General features: G+C 48.1%; 1 protein-coding gene across 3 annotated transcripts in view; it reads left to right on the top strand.

The window, feature by feature from the left end:
• CNTRL (centriolin) overlaps positions 1 to 19,629 on the top strand; it is a 350,863-nt gene that overhangs the window by 311,139 nt on the left and 20,095 nt on the right. For all 3 annotated transcript variants that reach the window (XM_033961428.1, XM_033961427.1, XM_033961429.1), the window contains 4 exons: positions 2,356 to 2,544; positions 3,521 to 3,746; positions 3,947 to 4,152; positions 18,279 to 18,419. In XM_033961428.1, coding sequence (XP_033817319.1) covers positions 2,356 to 2,544; positions 3,521 to 3,746; positions 3,947 to 4,152; positions 18,279 to 18,419 — 762 coding nt within the window. The remainder of the gene's footprint in view (positions 1 to 2,355; positions 2,545 to 3,520; positions 3,747 to 3,946; positions 4,153 to 18,278; positions 18,420 to 19,629) is intronic.

Consider the following 19,629-nt stretch of genomic DNA (forward strand, 5'->3'; position numbering starts at 1 on the left):
CCAAATTAATTAATTACTAGAAAATCATGTAGGACTCTCATATGATACTATACTATTTGGTACAGCAATGAGAACTCAGAGTCCGATTTCAGCAAACAATAACAAACTATTATTAATATTGACAGGGGTCGCCATGCAACAAATAACTCAAAATTGGAAGGATTATACCAAATTAAACTATACATTTTGGTGGAATTCAGTATGTCATATATACAAAATGGAAAAAACAATAGCATTACAACAGGGAAATATTCATAATTTTAAGAAAATTTGGGAACCATTGACTCGTTATTCCAATGATCAGATTTCATAGCACATTAGTAATGATTATATTAGAATGGGGAGAGGAGGGGAATGTATATTATATGGATTTAAGAAATGAAAAAAGGGGAGGGTTATATTTTATGTGATAAGATGAATTATTTGTAATCACAATTTTTCATGTATTAATTGAAGCTTTATGTACAATTAAATTATTGTAAGAATGAAAAATTTATAAATAAAATATTTAAAAAAAAAAAAAACCAATAACATCCCTCCCATCGTATAGTTGTACCTCGGGTTTCTGCTTCCCACATGCAATACTTTACATTTCTCAACGTTGAACTTCATTTGCCATTTTGTCGCCCATTCTCCTAGTTTGTTCAAGTCCCTTTGCAATTCCTCACAGTCCTCTTTAGTCCGAGCTTCCCTAAATAGTTTGGTGTCATCTGCAAATTTTATTATCTCACACTTCGTCCCTGTTTCTAGATCATTTATGAATATATTAAATAACAGCGGCCTGAGCACCGAGCCCTGCGGAACACCACTCATGACCATCCTCCAGTCAGAGTAGTGTCCCTTCAACCCTACCCTTTGTTTCCTACCTGCCAACCAGTTTCTGATCCATCTATGTACGTCTCCGTCCACCCCATCGTTCTTCAGTTTCCGGAGTAATCGTTCATGGGGCACCTTATCAAAGGCTTTTTGGAAATCAAGATATATGATGTCTATGGGGTCACCTCTGTCCATCTGTTTGTTAATTCCTTCAAAGAAGTGTAGTAAGTTGGTTAGGCACCTACTATTCCTTTAGAACAGAAAGAATTTTTACCAGTGGAAAGAATTTCCAAATTTTTGAGTATAATATTAGATGCTTCACTTTCAGTGGAACCTCAGATAAATTGTCCAAAAAGATATTTTTTAAACTTACAGTGTAGGTCAACACATACATACTGTATTTCTAAGAAGATCAATGTGACCTGTTGGTTCAAATGCTAGTGATTTTTCAACTAGCTTATTATAACTCAGTTTACTCAGGAATTCCTATTAAACTTCAGAAGATTCTTCAGCTTTTGCAAAACAGCTGTTAAAATTATCTTTAGATTAAAAAATATGATGGGGATACACCCCGTCATATTTTTGGCTTCCAGTTGTTTGAGGAGGTTTGCATTATAATTAAGATGGACTGGTTGATATTTAAAATCCTACAGAGTCAAGTTTCAATTTATCTGATAAATCTGGTACATATACTGACAACTAATCAAACAATGTTATTCACCTGATCACTGTTTTATTAAACTTTCCCTCACTTAACAGCATCGGCTTCATGTATATTCTGAACAGTTTTTTTCCAAGAAATATCTTGCTTAACCATTTAAAGACATATTTATTTATAAATATTTAATTCAGGATGACTATTAACTATTTATTATCTGTTGCCTTATTTTCTTTGTTTTATTTCCTAGTAATCTGATTGGTTGATATTACTGTAGACCACTTAGGATCTGTTGTGAGAATAAGAGGGTTAGAAATTTTGAGATTAGATTAACATCATCAAAACATATTTTTTCCAGTACAATAGGTGAGACATTATTGACAAGTGCATTGTACCTCAATGGCCATGAAGCATCTGAAGAAGAAATCCACTCCGGAATTTTTCTCTGACTCTCCAGTACTTCACTGAGAATTCTACTGCTAACTGTTGTTTTTCCCTTCTGCACGCAAGCCTGAAGGGGTGTTTCTGTTCTGCTATCCCTTTTTCTTATTTTCTTTGGTGTTTATCGTCCCTTTTCGGGGTTTTCTTTGTGCTCAGAGCTTTTTTCAGCTCTTCCTGCATAGAAAACACACAGACTTCGGTCTACAGCTCAGGCCGATCCCTTATGATACCTGTTAGCCAGCCTGCATTTGTTTATTTGGAGCTCGGGGCCAACCCCCCGCGTTTTACTTTCCTCCACCCAAAATTGCTTCCAACTGCAACTCTAGACCCTGGAGGCATGTTTGTTTAATATTAATATTGTTTAATATGTTTGGGTCTTGCCTTGCTTGTCGTTTGTGTGTTAACTTTGTAAATTCTAGCCTCTATGGCTTCTTCTTTAGGACCTGAAACATATCACAAAGCGAAGAGATGAGTTGCTTAATGAGCAGGCTGCTCTAAAGGATGACATCCAGGAGAACCTGAGGAGATACAAAGAGTATCAAGAGAAAGAAATAAGGGCAGAGCAGCAGCTGCAACATCTTCAGAGGGCAGCTGAGGAGAGAAGACGAGAATTAGCAGAGGAAGAAATGGTAAGATGGAGCAAACTGGGCCGACCTAATCACTTTCAGTGTTTTATGGCTACTTATGTCATGATGGCTTTAATTCTTCGATTATTAGAAAACCAAAAAGTTGTGGGCAATGGGAGATTAGATTAGGGTCTAGGGATTCTGTATGCTCCCTGTCATACCTAGAATTTTGTACAGATAAGAAAAGAGATTTTTTCACTTTATAACATGGGAAACACTAGAAATGTGGATTTTGTAATGCTTGTTATTTAGCAAGATAAGTTTTAACGTTACAGCACATATGAGGTTTTTCATTTATTGCACAGGTTAAAGAAATTTGATTAAATTGGAGACATTTTATCACCAATTTCTAGAAGAGAAGCCCTGCTAGTTTGAAGTAGTAAGAGTGACAGAAGTTAAAAAAAACCAACAAATTTTCAGGCCCAAGTTTTCAAGGTAGAAGTCAACTTTGACTAGTGAATGAAGTGGGCAGATATTCATAGATAGTAGACTTTTAAGACTTTTAAACTAGTTTCCAACTGATGTACATTATTGCCGATCTTAAAACCTATTATATGGTCATGGACTGAATACCCTAGCCAAAATTAAAATTCTTGTTTAATCCCTATTTAATTTCAACTTAAAAGTTGTTGCCCATAATTCCATAGTATTCAGTCCTCTTTTTGTATCTTCAAATATATCATGCAAATCTTTTCCAAAGGAAATAAAAATTGTGATGCCATTGGCCTAAAAGAAAAGATTAAGCCCTGATTCTGCCAATTTAATCCCCAGTGGAGACATCATAATATTAAATAAAACAGGCAAAATTGGTGACCCCAGGGGGACTCCACGCTCTATATCAGGTGAAGATGAATGGAACCATTTCCTCCCCATGGATTCTAATCTATCCATCAGAAAACCCTTAAACCATCTCTGTATCCTCCCAGTTATAAAGAAATCTTTGTCGCATGATGCCAATTGAAACATTTTTATTTCTTAGACTCTACAGCGAGTCAGAAAAGATGCCGAGCATGAAAGAGAAGAGCTAGAAGAAATGGCCTTGAGACTGAAAGACCAGAAACAAGCATTAGAATGGGAGCTGGCAAACCAAGAAAACAGCTTGGAACAGCTAACGGCAAAAGTGACCACGTTAGAAGAAAGGGCTTCAAAACTCCAGCAAGAGGAGAAATGGTGCACAGAATTGGAAGAGACACTTACTGACACTAGTAAGGAATCATTCTCTTACAGTACGTCAAGACTACTCTTTCAGGGAGTGGTTTGTTCTATCTGGAACTCAGGGAGGCCAGACCTACCTATTAGTCTTTGCTTAAGTATTTCCAGTGTTTCAAAGTGTAGATTGATCCTTTAGCAGAGTTTTGCTTTTCTTCTGACAAAGGCATTAAATATAACTTCTTTTTATTTTTAGAGTACCAGCTGTCTGAAAAAGAAAAGCAGTTGCAAGAGAAGACAAATGAGTTGGTGGCCTTACAAAAAGAAATAGAAATTTCCACTGTTGATGTGAACCGGTTGCAAGATCGGCTGATTTCTGAGAGAAGGAAGGAAGAGAAGCAGATTGCAGCCCTGAAACAGTCACTTAAAACCCAAAGGTCTCAGCTAGAAAGAATTCTTCAGGTACTGAGTTATTGAGCATTTGTATGGTTTTAATTTATGTGGCGTCCCTCTGGTCAAAGACCAGCTCCCTAACCGAGACTAGCCCTACCAGCGCCCGTTCTTGTTCAGCAGGAACTTGTCTAACTTTGTCTTGAATCCCTGGAGGGTGTTTTCCCCTATAACACCCTCCAGAAGAGCGTTCCAGCTTTCTACCACTCTCTGGGTGAAGAAGAACTTCCTTACATTTGTACAGAATCTATCCCCTTTCAACTTTAGAGAGTTCCCTCTCATTCTCCCTACCTTGGAGAGGGTGTACAACCTGTCCTTATCTAATAAGTCTATCCCCTTCAGTACCTTGAATGTTTCGATCATGTCCCCTCTCAATCTCCTCTGTTCGAGGGAGAAGAGGCCCAGTTTCTCTAATCTTTCACTGTACAGCAGCTCCTCCAACTCCTTAACCATTTTAGTTGCTATTCTCTGGACCCTTTCAAGTAGTACCATGTCCTTCTTCATGTACGGTGACCAATGCTAGACACAGTACTCCAGGTGAGGGCGCACCATGGCCCGGTACAGCGGCATGATAACCTTCTCTGATCTGTTCATGATCCCCTTCTTTATCATTCCTAGCATTCTGTTTGCCCTTTTTGCCGCTGCCACACATTCTGTGGACAGCTTCATCGACTTGTCGATCAGAACTCCCAAGTCCCTTTCCTGGGAGGTCTCTCCAAGTACCGCCCCGGACATCCTGTATTCGTGCATGAGATTTTTGTTACCAACATGAGATTTTTGTTACCAACATGCATCACTTTACACTTATCCACGTTGAACTTCATCTGCCATGTCGATGCCCATTCCTCGAGCCTGATTATGTCACATTGCAGATCTTCGCAATCCCCCTGTGTCTTCACTACTCTGAATAACTTTGTATCATCTGCAAATTTAATCACCTCGCTTGTCGGACCTATGTCCAGATCGTTTATAAAGATGTTGAAGAGTATGGGTCCAAGCACCGAGCCCTGCGGCACCCCACTGCTGACGTTCTTCCAGTCTGAGTATTGTCCATTTACCCCCACTTTCTGTTTCCTATGCTCCAGCCAGTTTTTAATCCACATGAGTATTTCATCCTTGATTCCATGGCTCGCAATTTTCCGAAGTAGTTGTTCATGCAGAACCTTGTTGAACGGCTTCTGAAAATCCAGATATACAATGTTGACTGGATCGCCCTTGGTTATCTGTCTGTTTACTCCCTCAAAGAAGTGCAGCAAGTTCGTCAAACACAATATGCCTTTGCTAAAACCATGCTGATTGGTCCTCATCAGCCCGTTTCCGTCAAGGTGATCAATGATGCTGTCCTTTATCAGTGACTCTACCATCTTTCCTGGTACCGAGGTCAGACTTACAGGTCTGTAATTTCCCAGATCTCCCCTCGAACCTTTCTTGAAGATCAGCATAACATTCGCCACCTTCCAGTCTTCCGGAATCTTTCCCGATTTGATCGACAGATTGGCTATTAGTTGAAGCAGTTCTGCTATGGTCCATTTCAGTTCCTTGATGACCCTCAGATGGATGCCATCCGGTCCCGGGGATTTATCGCATTTAAGCCTATCAATCTGCCTACACACCTCCTCTAGACTGACCGTCAATCCTGTCAGCTTTCCGTCTTCGTTTCCAGCATATAGCCTGATGAGTTCTGGTATGCTGTGTACATCTTCTTTGGTAAATACAGGCGCAAAAAATGTGTTCAGTTTGTCGTCAATTGCTTTGTCCTCTTTTAGCGCTCCATTTATTTCATGGTCATCCAACGGTCCCACCACTTCCTTCGCGGGTCATTTCCCCTTAATATATCGAAAGAACAGCTTGAAGTTCTTCGCCACCTTAGCTATTTTTTCCTCATAGTCTTTTTTGGGCCCATTTTTGGCCCCTTTTCCCGCCTTATGGCACCTGCGTTGATGTTGTTTGTGCTTGTTCCAGTTTTTGTCCGTTTTTTACCTTTTCCATTCCTTAAATGAATTTTTCTTGTCTCTGATCGCTTCCTTCACCTTAACAATAGGAAGCCTTTTAAAATGCAAAGTTGGACAGGTCTCTAGGAGGATAATTTTGTATATTGCCTAGTTTAATAGGGCATGAAGGTACCTATAGTATTTTATAGAAACATATAGGCAAAAATACTAACAAATCCTAGATAGGTGTGTACTAAAAAAAAACCCAAAAAACTAAACTTTAAGTTTGTATACTGCATCATCTCCACAAAAGTAGAGCTCGACACGGTTTACAGGAATTGATATAGAAAGGAACTCCAATGAAGAGGGGAAGGACTTAGTAAAGAGGAAGATAGAGGGACTTAGAATATAATTGTAAATGTAAATTGTAATTCTGTCCATATTTTGCCTCAACTCTTCTTGGGTATGCCTACTGTAAAAATGTGAGCTGATTTTCACTGCACATACTTTTAAACATGATCTAATTTTATGAGACCATTCACTGTTTTAGGCATGAAAATAATTTATAAAATTATACTTCACATGTGTAGGATGAAGTTTATATACAATATGTAGCCAAGCATGCTGAGCTTTGTATCTGATAGTTCTAATCCCTTTCCATTATTTTAACTTCTACCCAAACACACTGGGAAAGATTAAAACTGATGACATGAAATGGAAGTGATTTGCATTATCCTTCAGAAGCGGACTTGATGTACGGTGCCCAAATCTTGTATTATATCTATTGTGTGGATAACAAGGCAGGTGGTTTAGTGATTAGGATAATGGCCTGAGAACTGACTTCAAATGTTGCTTATGCCAGTGATACTCATCTGCACTTTAGCAAGACGTGTTCTTTAGCACTCTCCAGACCAGTAGAGGTTAACTTTACGATTGGGTATATATCTAATCATGACCAGCAGGTGGAGACTGAAAACAAAACTTTGGGACAGTATATCCTAGCCCCTCCTCTCTATTTCCCTCAGTCTTCTTTCAGTCTCCAGCAGGTGTTGAGTGATCTGTACCCATCTCTCTTGGTAGGGCTGTTGGAGGACGGAGCTTGGACGAACTCTGTTTGGGGGTTCGTCCGACCTCGGGGGTGTCAAACCCGGCGGGTCACGAGCGGGGTCCCTCCCCCCACTTCCTCCACCTCCCCATATTTTTTTAGAGGAGCCTCAGCAGTAAGCCTTGCCCCCTAAATCAAGCAAGGCATATTGCTTCGAGAGCCTGTGGAGTCTGTTCTGTAAAAAAAAAAAAAAAAAAAAAAATCCTGAGGTAGTGCTGGTCTGAAGGGTTGTTTCCCTTTAAGAAAACTGTATTTTACTGTATTTTTTCATGTAACCAGCACTTTTTTTATAGCTAGGTCGCGTATGGAGCAATTGTGCCCTTCTCCGGGGGAGTAGGCCACAATTTTAGTCCAGCCGCGAGGCACTCGCGGCCGGCCTGAACTCGGCGGTTTGGGTCGGTGAGGTGGTGGAGCTCCGTCGGCAGCGGCTGCAGGCGCCCAGAGCTCCCCGCCGATGGTGCCTCGCGAGTCGGCTTGGAGCAGTGGGGAAGCCCGGTCTTCCACAACCGCCCACGGAGGGATTCCCCGAAGGATTCCCTCTCAGCTGATTTTTTGACAGCTGATGCCGGCTTGCCTGCTTTAGCGGCTGAGACTATTCAGGTTTCTCAGCCGCTTCAGGCTATGGAGGGAGCTTTTTTGGCGGGAAAACCGCCATCTTCTCTGTCTGGCCCCTCCATTTTGTCTTCCACCTCAGGTGACCTTCCCCCTGTTTTGACTATGCAGGGGCAGGTTTCTGCTGGGTCCCCTGCTGTGGCAGGGAGTCCCTTGGGACCCTCGGGGGGTTTTTCCCCTGATTTTTTCTTTTCATTATGCAAAGCCTATTTTCAGGCGGCTGGGGGTCCCGGTTGCGCCCAGGGGGTCTCGGGGGGTGGGGTTTCCTCCGCGCTCCCTGCGGCTTTGCCTCTCTCGTCTGACGTGACGTCCCCTCCGCCGCCTCTCTTGTCCAAGCGTCCGCGGGTGTCGTGGGACGAGGATTTGTGGTCGGAGGAACGTGTCGGTCTGGAGGAGGACCTGGACCCTTCTGAGGATTTCCAGGACCCTCTGGAGGGGACGGAAGCTGGCGGCGGGTTGTCGGGTTTCCCGTTCTCCAGTGACGAGGCGTCCGTGGTGCGCCTTTTTCAGAGAGATGAGCTGCCTGACCTTATTCAACAGGTTTCTTCGGCTTTGCGTTTTGAGGACGCGCCGCCGGAGACTCCGCGTGTGGGGGACCCTCTGTTACGAGGGATCCGGTCCGTTTCCCGCTCTTTTCCTATGCATCAGGATATTCGGGATATTATTCTTGAGCAGTGGAAAACGCCGGAGACGCCGTTTCGGCTGGCGCGCAGCATGGCTCGCCTGTATCCCATTCCTGAAGGGGATCGGGCTACGTTAGCTTCGCCAGTCGTGGATGCGGTGGTCTCGGCTATTTCCAAGCGGCATACCGTGCCTGTTGAGGGCGGTTCTGCCTTGCGGGACTCTGAGGAGCGCAAATTGGAGACCATCCTTAAGCAAAATTTTCAAGTCTCTGCCTTTGGGGTCCAGGCGGCTATTTGTGGGGGACTGGTCGCTCGCGCCGTGTTTCGGTGGGCGGAGCGGGTCTTGGATCGAGAGTCTGACGACTGGTCTCTGGTGGATCAGGAGGTAGCGAAGATTGAGATGGCTGCCTCATTCCTCTCGGATGCTCTGTATGACTTGGTGCGGATCTCGGCTAAGTCCATGGCTTTTGGCGTGGCCGCAAGGCGTGTGTTGTGGCTGCGCGCTTGGGCGGCGGATGCTGCGTCCAAAGCTAAGCTTACTAAATTTCCCTTTCGGGGGTCGTTTTTATTTGGAGAGGACTTGGATAAGTTGATTCAGACTCTGTCGGACTCGAAAGTTCCCCGTTTGCCGGAGGACCGTGCCCGCCCGGCGTCTCGGGGTGGTGCGGCCCGGGGGCGTTTGCGGGAATTTCGCAAGTATCGCCCTGGGCGTGGGGCTGCTTCTTTCCAGGGGTCGGTTCTTCCAGCGGGGGGCAGGGAATCCCTCCGCCGGTTCCCCCGCTTCCCGTCCTGCACAATGACGCCTTGCCGGCGCCCCCCTTGGTTCCGGTGGGGGCCCGGCTGCGCGACTTTTTTCCCAAATGGGCCGAGATCACGTCCGATCAGTGGGTCCTGGAGGTGGTGCGGGACGGTTATGCCCTGGAGTTCGCCCGCTCTCTGCCGGATTTTTTCCTCGCTTCTCCATGTCAGACTCCTGGGAAGACGCTGGCGTTTCGCCAGACCCTTCAGCGCTTGCTAGATCTCAGGGCAGTAGTTCCGGTGCCCCCCCCGGAGTGGGGCATGGGCAGGTACTCCATTTACTTTGTGGTGCCCAAGAAGGAGGGGACTTTTCGGCCCATCCTCGATTTGAAAGGGGTCAACAGGGCTCTCAAGGTTCCCTCTTTCCGTATGGAAACGCTGCGGGCGGTCTTTCTGGCGGTTCAGCCGGGGGAGTTTCTCACTTCTCTCGATCTGACGGAGGCCTACTTGCATGTTCCTATTCGGGCCTCTCATCAGCGTTTCCTGCGCTTTGCGATCTTGGGTCGGCACTATCAGTTCTGTGCGCTTCCCTTTGGGCTGGCCACGGCTCCCCGGACGTTCACCAAGGTGATGGTGGTCGTCGCGGCAGCCTTGCGGTCGGAGGGCATCCTGGTACACCCCTACCTGGACGACTGGTTAATTCGGGCCAAGTCGTTGCAGGAAAGCTCCCGGGTTACGGCTCGGGTGGTGGAGTTTTCTCCGGTCGCTGGGCTGGGTGGTCAACCTTTCCAAGAGTCGGTTGGTTCCGGCTCAGCGTCTGGAGTACCTCGGGGTGCTGTTCGACACCTCCTTGGGGAAGGTCTTCCTCCCAGAGGCCCGGGTGAGCAAATTGCAGTCTCAGATTCGCCTGCTTTTGGCGTCCCGGTGTCCTCGGGCGCGAGATTTCCTCCAGGTCCTGGGGTCGATGGCGGCGTCCCTGGACGTGGTGAGGTGGGCGCGGGCCCACATGCGTCCTCTCCAGTATGCTCTGCTCCGGAGGTGGTCTCCCCAGAGGCACGGGATGGATGTTCCGGTTCCCCTGCGAGGCTTGGCGCGCTGCAGTCTGCGTTGGTGGCTCCGGACCCCTCACCTAGTTCAGGGGGTGGGTCTGGATCTTCCGCAGTGGACGGTGCTCCTTACGGATGCGAGTCTCCTGGGTTGGGGGGCCCAGTGCCTGGGTCACTCAGCTCAGGGAACCTGGTCCACGGAGGAGGCCTCCTGGTCGATCAACGTGTTGGAGACCAGGGCGGTCCGGCTGGCGCTGTTGGCTTTCCACTCCCTTTTGTTGGGCAAGTCGGTCAGAGTCCTGTCGGACAATGCCACGGCGGTGGCTTATGTCAATCGTCAGGGGGGCACCAAGAGCACTCTGGTGGCGCAGGAGGCGGCTCGGCTCATGGTTTGGGCGGAGTCGCATCTTCTGGACCTCTCGGCCTCTCACATTGCCGGGGTAGAAAACGTTCAGGCGGACTTCCTCAGTCGTCACTTCTTGGATCCGGGAGAGTGGTGTCTCGGCGCCGAGGCGTTTCAGTTGCTAGTGCGTGCTTGGGGGCAGCCCCTGATGGATCTGTTGGCTACAAGTGGCAACGCCAAAGTACCCCGCTTCTTCAGTCGTCGCAGGGACGGTCTGGCCGAGGGTCTGGATGCTCTGGTCCAACCGTGGCCAACGGAGGGGCTGTTGTATGTGTTCCCTCCTTGGCCATTAGTGGGCAGAGTACTGCTTCGCGTTGTTCGCCATCCGGGGCTGGTGGTTTTGGTGGCTCCGGATTGGCCTCGTCGTCCGTGGTATGCGGATCTGGTGAGGCATCTGGTGGCGGATCCTCTTCCTCTGCCTCTCGGGTGCGATCTTCTGACGCAGGGTCCCATTCCCATGTTCGACCCGTCTCCCTTTTGTCTTACGGCTTGGCTCTTGAAAGGGGCCGCCTGAGTAAGAAGGGATATTCCGACAAGGTGATCTCTACACTTTTGGGGTCCCGGAGGCTTTCTACCTCTCGGGCTTATGTACGGGTTTGGCGTCTTTTTGAGGAATGGTGCCGAGCGCGGGGAGTGGTCTCCTTTCGCGCTTCTCTACCTAACATTCTAGAGTTTTTGCAGGATGGCCTGGATAGGGGCCTGGCCTGGTCTTCTCTTCGGGTTCATCTGGCGGCCCTGTCGGCTTTTCGGGGGCTGGTGACAGGTCAGCGTTTGTCAGCCATTCCTGATGTGATTCGCTTTCTTAGGGCGGCCAAGTTGCTCAGGCCTCCCATAAGGCCCTCGGTTCCCTCTTGGGATCTCAATCTGGTTCTCTCTGTTCTAGTGCGCCCTCCTTTCGAGCCGTTGGATGGCTGTTCGTTGAAGGACCTTACGCTGAAGTCAGTCTTTTTGGTGGCCATTACTTCCGCTAGACGGGTGTCGGAGCTACAGGCTTTTTCTTGTAGGGCTCCCTTCCTGGAGTTTTCGAAGGAGCGGGTTGTTTTGCGGCCTGTTCCTTCCTTTCTGCCGAAGGTAGTTTCTCCTTTTCATGTCAATCAATCGGTGGTCCTCCCGGTCTTGGGTAGTCGGGAGGGTTCTTCTGAGCAACGACAGCTGCGCAAGTTGGATGTCGGTCGGGTCCTCCATGCTTATGTGCAGCGGACCCGGGAGTTTCGGAGCTCCGATCATCTCTTTGTGCTTCTGGCGGGTCCTCGGCGGGGGGCTGGCGCTTCTAAGGCTACTATTGCGCGCTGGATCAAGGAGATGATTGCTTCCGCTTATCTTCTGAGTCAGAAGCCGGTTCCGGAGTTTCTCAAGGCTCATTCCACTAGGGGTCAGGCGGCTTCTTGGGCTGAGTCGTCGCTTGTGCCTCCGGTGGATATTTGTAAGGCTGCGGTTTGGTCCTCCTTGCATTCTTTTGTTCGGCATTATCGGGTAGATGTTCAGGCGCGTCGGGACGCGGTGTTCGGTGAACGTGTACTGGTATCGGCCCTTCGGGGGTCCCGCCCGTGAGGGGACTGCTTTGGTACGTCCCAATCGTAAAGTTAACCTCTACTGGTCTGGAGAGTGCTAAAGAAGGAGAAATTAGGTTCTTACCTGCTAATTTACTTTCTTTTAGCTTCTCCAGACCAGTAGAGGTCCCCACCCTGTCTGTTGTTGTTGTTGTTGGGGCTGTTGCGCGGGCAGTTTTTGGTTTTTGCTGCGGGTTCTAGTATTTTTCTAGGGCCGGGGAGTATTGAAGAACAGCGGCTGTGGCTCGGCTGGCTTAGCTGGCGAGCTGTGGGGACCTTCTTCCTTCGGGAATTTCTCCTCTGCATTTTCCAACAGCATTTTTGGGTATGTTATTTGTTACTCCTTTCGGAGTATTGTTTTTTCTCTCTGTTGTTTTCCAGTTCTTGGTTCTGCTTGGCTATTCGGCAGACTGAGGGAAATAGAGAGGAGGGGCTAGGATATACTGTCCCAAAGTTTTGTTTTCAGTCTCCACCTGCTGGTCATGATTAGATATATACCCAATCGTAAAGTTAACCTCTACTGGTCTGGAGAAGCTAAAAGAAAGTAAATTAGCAGGTAAGAACCTAATTTCTCCTTACTTCCCAGTGCCTCAGTACTCACTTCATTTTTGTAAGCTTTCTGGAGAAGGAACTACCTATATAAGAACATAAGTAGTGCCTCTGCTGGGTCAGACCACAGGTTCATCACGCCCAGCAGTCCGCTCCCGCGGCGGCCCAACAGGTCATGACCTGTCTGAATCACCCCTTGGTTTCTCATCGAAGTCCTATCTTCCCATCAAATTCTTGACCCTTTGTCCCCGCACCCCTTTCAGTACCCTACGATCCCTTTGTCCCTCAGGAATCTGTCCAATCCCTGTTTGAATCCCTGTACTGTATTCTGCCTGATCACTTCCTCTGGGAGCGCATTCCATGTGTCCACGACCCTTTGGGTGAAGAAAAACTTCCTTGCATTTGTCTTGAACCTATCCCCCTTCATTTTCTCTGAGTGCCCCCTCGTACCCGTTGTCCCTCTCAGTCTGAAGAACCTGTCCCTATCCACCCTCTCTATGCCTCTCAGGATTTTGAAGGTCTCTATCATATCTCCCCTGAGCCTCCTCTTTTCCAGAGAGAAGAGACCCAGCTTATCCAGCCTCTCAGCGTATGGGCAGTTTTCCAGCCCTCTTACCAGCTTCGTTGCTCTTCTTTGGACTCTCTCAAGTACCGCCATGTCCTTCTTGAGGTGCGGCGACCAATACTGAACGCAGTATTCCAGATGCGGGCGCACCATCGCCCGATATAGTGGCATGATGACTTCCCGCGTCCTGGTTGTGATACCCTTCTTTATGATGCCCAGCATCCTGTTGGCTTTTTTCGTCGCTGCTGCACACTGTGCGGATGGCTTCATTGATGCATCCACTAGCACACCCAAGTCTCTCTCAAGTCCGCTGTCTCCCAGCAGTGCCCCCCCCCCATTTTGTAGTTGAACAACGGGTTCTTATTTCCTATATGCATGACCTTGCATTTCTCAACGTTAAAGCGCATTTGCCATTTGTTTGCCCAGTCTTCCAGCTTGTCCAGGTCCCTTTGCAGGTCCTCACACTCCTCCCTGGTCCTAACTCTTCCGCAGAGTTTGGTATCGTCCGCAAATTTTATAACCTCGCATTTTGCCTCCGTTTCCAGGTCATTGATAAATATGTTGAAGAGTAGCGGCCCTAGCACCGATCCCTGCGGCACACCGCTCGTGACTCCCCGCCAGTCTGAATATTGGCCCTTCACTCCGACCCTCTGCAGTCTACCTGACAGCCAGTGCTTGATCCATCTGTGTACATCCCCGCCCACCCCGTGGTTCCACAGCTTCTTAAGCAGCCTTTCATGTGGCACCTTATCAAAAGCCTTTTGAAAATCGAGGTAAATGATGTCCATGGGTTCCCCTTTGTCCACCTGACTGCTTATTCCCTCAAAGAAGTACAGTAGGTTCGTAAGGCATGACCTTCCCTTACAGAATCCGTGCTGGCTTGTTCGCAGTAAGTCATTTTTCTCGATGTGTTCGCAAATGTTGTCCTTGATCATCGCTTCCACCATCTTCCCTATAACTGAAGTCAGGCTCACCGGCCTGTAGTTCCCGGGGTCACCCCTCGATCCCTTCTTAAAGATAGGTGTGACATTCGCCAGTTTCCAGTCCTCTGGCACCTCTCCTGTTCTCAGGGATAGGTTGCAAACATGCTGGATTGTGCCCGCTATTTCCTGTCTTAGTTCCTTTAGAACCCTTGGGTGGATCCCGTCCGGTCCCGGTGATTTGCCGCTTTTTAGCCTGTCTATCTGTTTGAGGACATCCTCCTGACTTACCTCTATATGCTCCAATTTTTCGGCCTGTTCCCCCCTCATGAGCTCCTTTGAGTCCGGTATATTGGATGTGTCTTCGCACGTGAAGACCGACGAGAAGAACGTGTTCAACCTCTCAGCTACCTCTTTGTCCTCCTTAATCACTCCTTTCCTATCCCCATCATCCAACGGCCCCACCTCCTCTCTCGCTGGTTGCTTCCCCTTTACATAACTGAAGAATGACTTGAAGTTTTTCGCCTCCCTGGCCAGCCCCTCCTCGTATTCCCTTTTTGCTTTTCTAACCTCTCGGTGACATTCCTTTTGGCAATTTCTGTGCTTCTGGTGATTTTCCTCCGTTGGGTCCTTTTTCCATCTCCGGAAGGACACTTTCTTGTCACTTATTGCCCTCTTTACTTCAGTTGTCATCCAAACCGGGCTTTTTGACCGCTTGTTCTTACAGCCTTTCCTGAAACTGGGGATGTACAGGTTTTGTGCTTCCTGCAGGGTGTCCCTGAATAGGGTCCAGGCGCTTCCTACAGTCTCCATCCTAAAGCTGTTCTTGAGCTTCCTCCCCACCATTTCCCTCATGGCAACATAGTTCCCTTTCCTGAAGTTGAGCGCAGTCGATGCGGTCCTCCTCACTATGGGTGTCCCTCTTTCTAATGTGAATCTGATTGCGTTGTGATCACTGTTGCCTAGTGGTCCTCCCACTTCTACCCCTCTTGCAGGCCCCCCCTAATCCGTTAAGGATGAGGTCAAGAGTAGTTCCCCCTCGCGTCGGTTCCTTGACTAGTTGTTCCATGAAGCAGTCCTTCACAGCTTCTACGAATTCCGTTTCCCTGGTGCAGTTGGAGTGATCCGTACTCCAGTCTATCCCCGGGTAGTTGAAGTCCCCCGTCACTGTTACATTTCCAGTACTGCATTCCTACTTCAGTTCCGCTTCCAAGTCGTGTCCAACTGCATCCGGCATACCAGGTGGACGATAATACAGCCCCAGTTTTATGTCTGCACCTTTGGTTCCCGGCAGTTTGACCCATAGTGATTCCAGCCCCTCTGCCTTTGTCGCCGTATCCATCCTGACCGAGTAGATAGAGTCCTTTATGTATAGTGCCTTGCCTCCCCCCTTCTTGTGGGTCCTGTCCCTCCTGTAGAGCTTGTACCCTGGCAGCGCCACGTCCCATTGATTGTCCTCTGTCCACCAAGTTTCCGTAATTCCAATTACATCCAGGTCCTCCCCTTTGGCCATGACTTCCAGTTCACCCATCTTGGCCCTGAGGCTTCTTGCATTCGTGTATAAGCACTGTAGGTCCCGGCGTTTGTCCCCCACCTCTGCTTTTACCTGGACCTCCTTCCCTTGAGTTTCAGGCTGTTCACCCGTTAACTGTGCCTCTGCTTTACCCTCATCCTTTACCCTCGCAAATTTCTGCCTCCTCGTGTCCCCTCCACCCCCCTTCCCCGCTTTTCCTCGGAAATTTCCTGCCCTGCCAGCCCCCTCCCATGTTCTTGTCCCCTGGGCCTTGGTTTGATCCCTCTTGCCTTGTGGCTCCTCCTTATTGCCTTCTGCTTGCATTTTGGTTCCACCCCGCCCCCCTGAATCCCCCTACCACTTAAGTCCCTCACAGCAAGTTGCTGTTACCTGGTGCTTCCCTCGCTGTCTGATCTCGAGCTCCATCGGTTCCCCGTCCTCTTCCCTGTAGTAGTCTTCCCGTTCAGCATCCTTTCTGGATACCGTTGTCCGAAGCGTCATCAGGTCTGCTGTCGGCTTTCCCCCTCTCCTTAGTTTAAAGCCCTCTCGATCTCCTTCTTCATGTTGGTTGCCAGTATTCTTGTTCCCACCGTGCTCAGGTACAGGCCGTCCCGCCTGTAGAGCTTGCTCTTTCCCCAGAAGGACGACCAGTTCCTCACAAAGTGGAAGCCCTCACCTTCGCACCATTTTCTCAGCCACGCATTCACATCCTGGAGCTCGGCCTGCCTCCTTGCATCTGCCCTCGGGACTGGCAGGATCTCCGAGAAGGCTATCCTCTGTGTCCTCCGTTTCAGCTTCCTTCCCAGGACCCTGAACTGGTCCGTTAGCGCAGGCATGCTGAAGTTCCTCCGGCTCACATCATTTGTTCCGACATGGATAATTACTGCTGTCTCCTCTGTTTCGGCTCCGTCCAGGATCCTCTCGATTCTGTCGGCGATGTCCTTTGTCTTGGTCCCTGGGAGACATGTCACTAGCCGGTCCTCTCTCCCTCCGGCCACATGACTGTCCACCTCCCTCATGATCGAGTCTCCTACAACAATTGCAGTCTTCCCCTTTCTCAGTAGCCTCCTCTGCCTCAGGTCCGTATCCTTGGTGTATCTTGGTGCTCCTCCCTCGGGGTCCTGGTTCGCCTCGGCCCCCTCTGTTTGTTCGGCCTCTCCACTGGGTCCATCCTCCGGTGGGTTGTGGCTCTCATCATCTAGGGACGCCTGTCCGTGATGCTGCTGGTTCTTCTCCTCCACCCTCCTGTAGGCTTCTTCGATGTATCTCTCAAGGTCCCTCACCTGATCCTCGATGGAGCTTGCTGTGTCTGGTTCCTCAGACGCCTGGCCTGGCTCTTCTAGGGCGTACAGCCCTTCCAGCTCCTGGACCCTGGCCTGCAGTCTCCCGACCTCCTTTTTCAGGCTCTCCAGTTCCCGACACCGACTGCATATGTACTCCCGCCTTCCCGAGGAGAGGTAGTCGTACATATGGCAGTCCATGCAGTACACTGGAAAGCTCCGCTGTGATCCGGCTGCCTCCATTTCAGTCTATCTGCTCTGCTCTCTGGTCTTTCTCAGCTCTCCTACTCTGGTCTCCGCTCCCTCCTGCTACTGGTGTCCTCTCTCTCTTCCTGCTGGTGTCTCTCACTCTGCCTGCTGCTGCTGCGTCCTCTCTCCCTCACTCTCTGTCTGCTGCTGGTGTCCTCTCCCCGACTCCCCTCTGGTGTGTGCTGACCCTGTAGTGCCTTGGCCCTTCTCAAGGCCCTTCGCAAAGGCGCTCTCGCTAAGGCGAGCACCTTTGCCGCTCGCCTTCGCTGCGCGCCGTTGGCACGCCCCCTTTTAAGGGGGAGCCCGGGCGCTGACTCTGCCTCTGACGCGGTGGGGAGGCGGAGCTAACTCTCGCCGCTTACCCCTGCTGCTAGCCTGCCTGCCCGCCTTCTGCCTCCTTCGGCGCTCCCCTCTCCTGCTCCTCCGGGCCTCTCCTGCTCGTTGCCGCTCTCCTGCCTGTCTGCACGCGGTCCGAGATGCAGGTCGCGCTCCAGCTCAACTCCTTTAAGGGGGAGCCCGGGCGCTGCCGCTGCCTCTGCCTCTGACGCGGTGGGGGGGCGGAGCTAACTCTCGCCGCTTACCCCTACTGCTAGCCTGCCTGCCCGCCTTCTGCCTCCTTCGGCGCTCCCCTCTCCTGCTCCTCCGGGCCTCTCCTGCTCGTTGCCGCTCTCCTGCCTGTTTGCACGCGGTCCGAGATGCAGGTCGCGCTCCGGCTCAACTCCTTTAAGGGGGAGCCCGGGCGCTGACGCTGCCTCTGACGTGGTGGGGGGGCGGAGCTAACTCTCGCCGCTTACCCCTGCTGCTAGCAATTTGTTAAATTGTACTCTGTTTTAAAGTGCAATATAAAATGCAAAAATTTTACTTTCCAGTGGAACCAGTCAAGCTGTTTCCAAAGCCAAAAAAATGTTTACAATGCATTCATTGATTATGGGCTCTCTTTTTACTATTCTTTGAAACATCATTTTTCTCTCTCTTTCTCTCACCTGTGTGTCTTGGTATCTTGTTGTGTCTCATTACCTTGATATATGAGGTATTGCTTGATTTTTATAATTAGGAAGAAAAGCATGAGAACCTTTGCCTGCGGACAGAAATGGCTTCAATAGAACAAGGAGCCCGTGATAGCCATGAGCGAGCAAAACGCCTAATGAAGGAACTTGGTCAACTCCAGCAGGATTATCAAGAACTCCAGAAATGGGTACAGATTGCTTGCACTATTATATGAAAGAGAAAAAAACTCTACTGTCCATCTTCAGACTGGTAGCCTTTATAAGAGAGAGATTTCTCTGTAATTTTTAACAATTAGTGTGTACTTATTCATATATGTCTCTTAATAGTTGATGCTCATTTATTTATTTTTCCCAATTCTTTATTCTTTTTTAAAACTTACAATAAGTGTAACAGTAAATACATCATTTTATACTCAAATACCACACTTAATATTCAATTAATGTCCATTACAGAATTAAACCCCCCTCCCCCTAATCAATCACAATTTTCAACACATAAAATATCTATCATACAAACCTAAGGATTAGATTAGATTAGATTATCATGAACCACATATCTATATACCAAAATTCATTAGCATACCAAACCCCTCCCCCTCCCGGATGTGCATTTTTAAAGGGAAAAAACCAATATTTAGACATTGCAATATTTTGTTAATGGCTCCCAAGTCTCCTGAAATTTCTTAAAATACCCTTTCTGAGTGGTTAATGTTCATTCCATTTCATACATATGACATAAGGAATTCCACCAAAAACTATAGTTAAGCCTCTTCCAATCTTTCCAATTGCTCGTAATTTGTTGTATGGCCACTCCTGTCATAATTAATAAAAGCCTGTTGTTCTTAGATGATATTTGGCTTTTAGCTCTCATTGACATGCCAAATAACACAGTATCAAAAGACAATGCCACTAGATTTTCAAATAAACAATTTATTTGGCCCCATATTGATTTCCAAAAAGCCAAAATAAATAGACAATAGAACAATAAATGATCTAAAGTCCCTGCTTTGAGATGACAATGCCAACATCTATTTGACTTAAAACTATCCAACTTTTGTAAACGTTGATGCTCATTTATTAAGAGTGGTGTTTTAAAGCACTCTCGAGTTCATAGGATGTTTTTCTCAAACCTTGGAGTTGACTAATCAGAAAAGCCAGGTTTATTTTTTTATGTAATGTTCCTTTTTTGGCTGATGATTCTTTTTGATAGTGTCATAAGCTGTTATACCTTTTACGATCTGTCTAGCTTAATTAAGTAGGACTTTTCTGTTTGTTTTTAAAGAAACATTAGTCATAATGTTACATTCTCAAAATCTGATATTACTCAAAGCACAAATTTGCAAAAGTGGAAACAGGATCTGATGATCACATCTATGTTCCTTCTATTCTGCAAAATAT

Source organism: Geotrypetes seraphini, chromosome 10, assembly GCF_902459505.1.
Source record: "Geotrypetes seraphini chromosome 10, aGeoSer1.1, whole genome shotgun sequence".
Taxonomy (NCBI): Eukaryota; Metazoa; Chordata; class Amphibia; order Gymnophiona; family Dermophiidae; genus Geotrypetes; species Geotrypetes seraphini.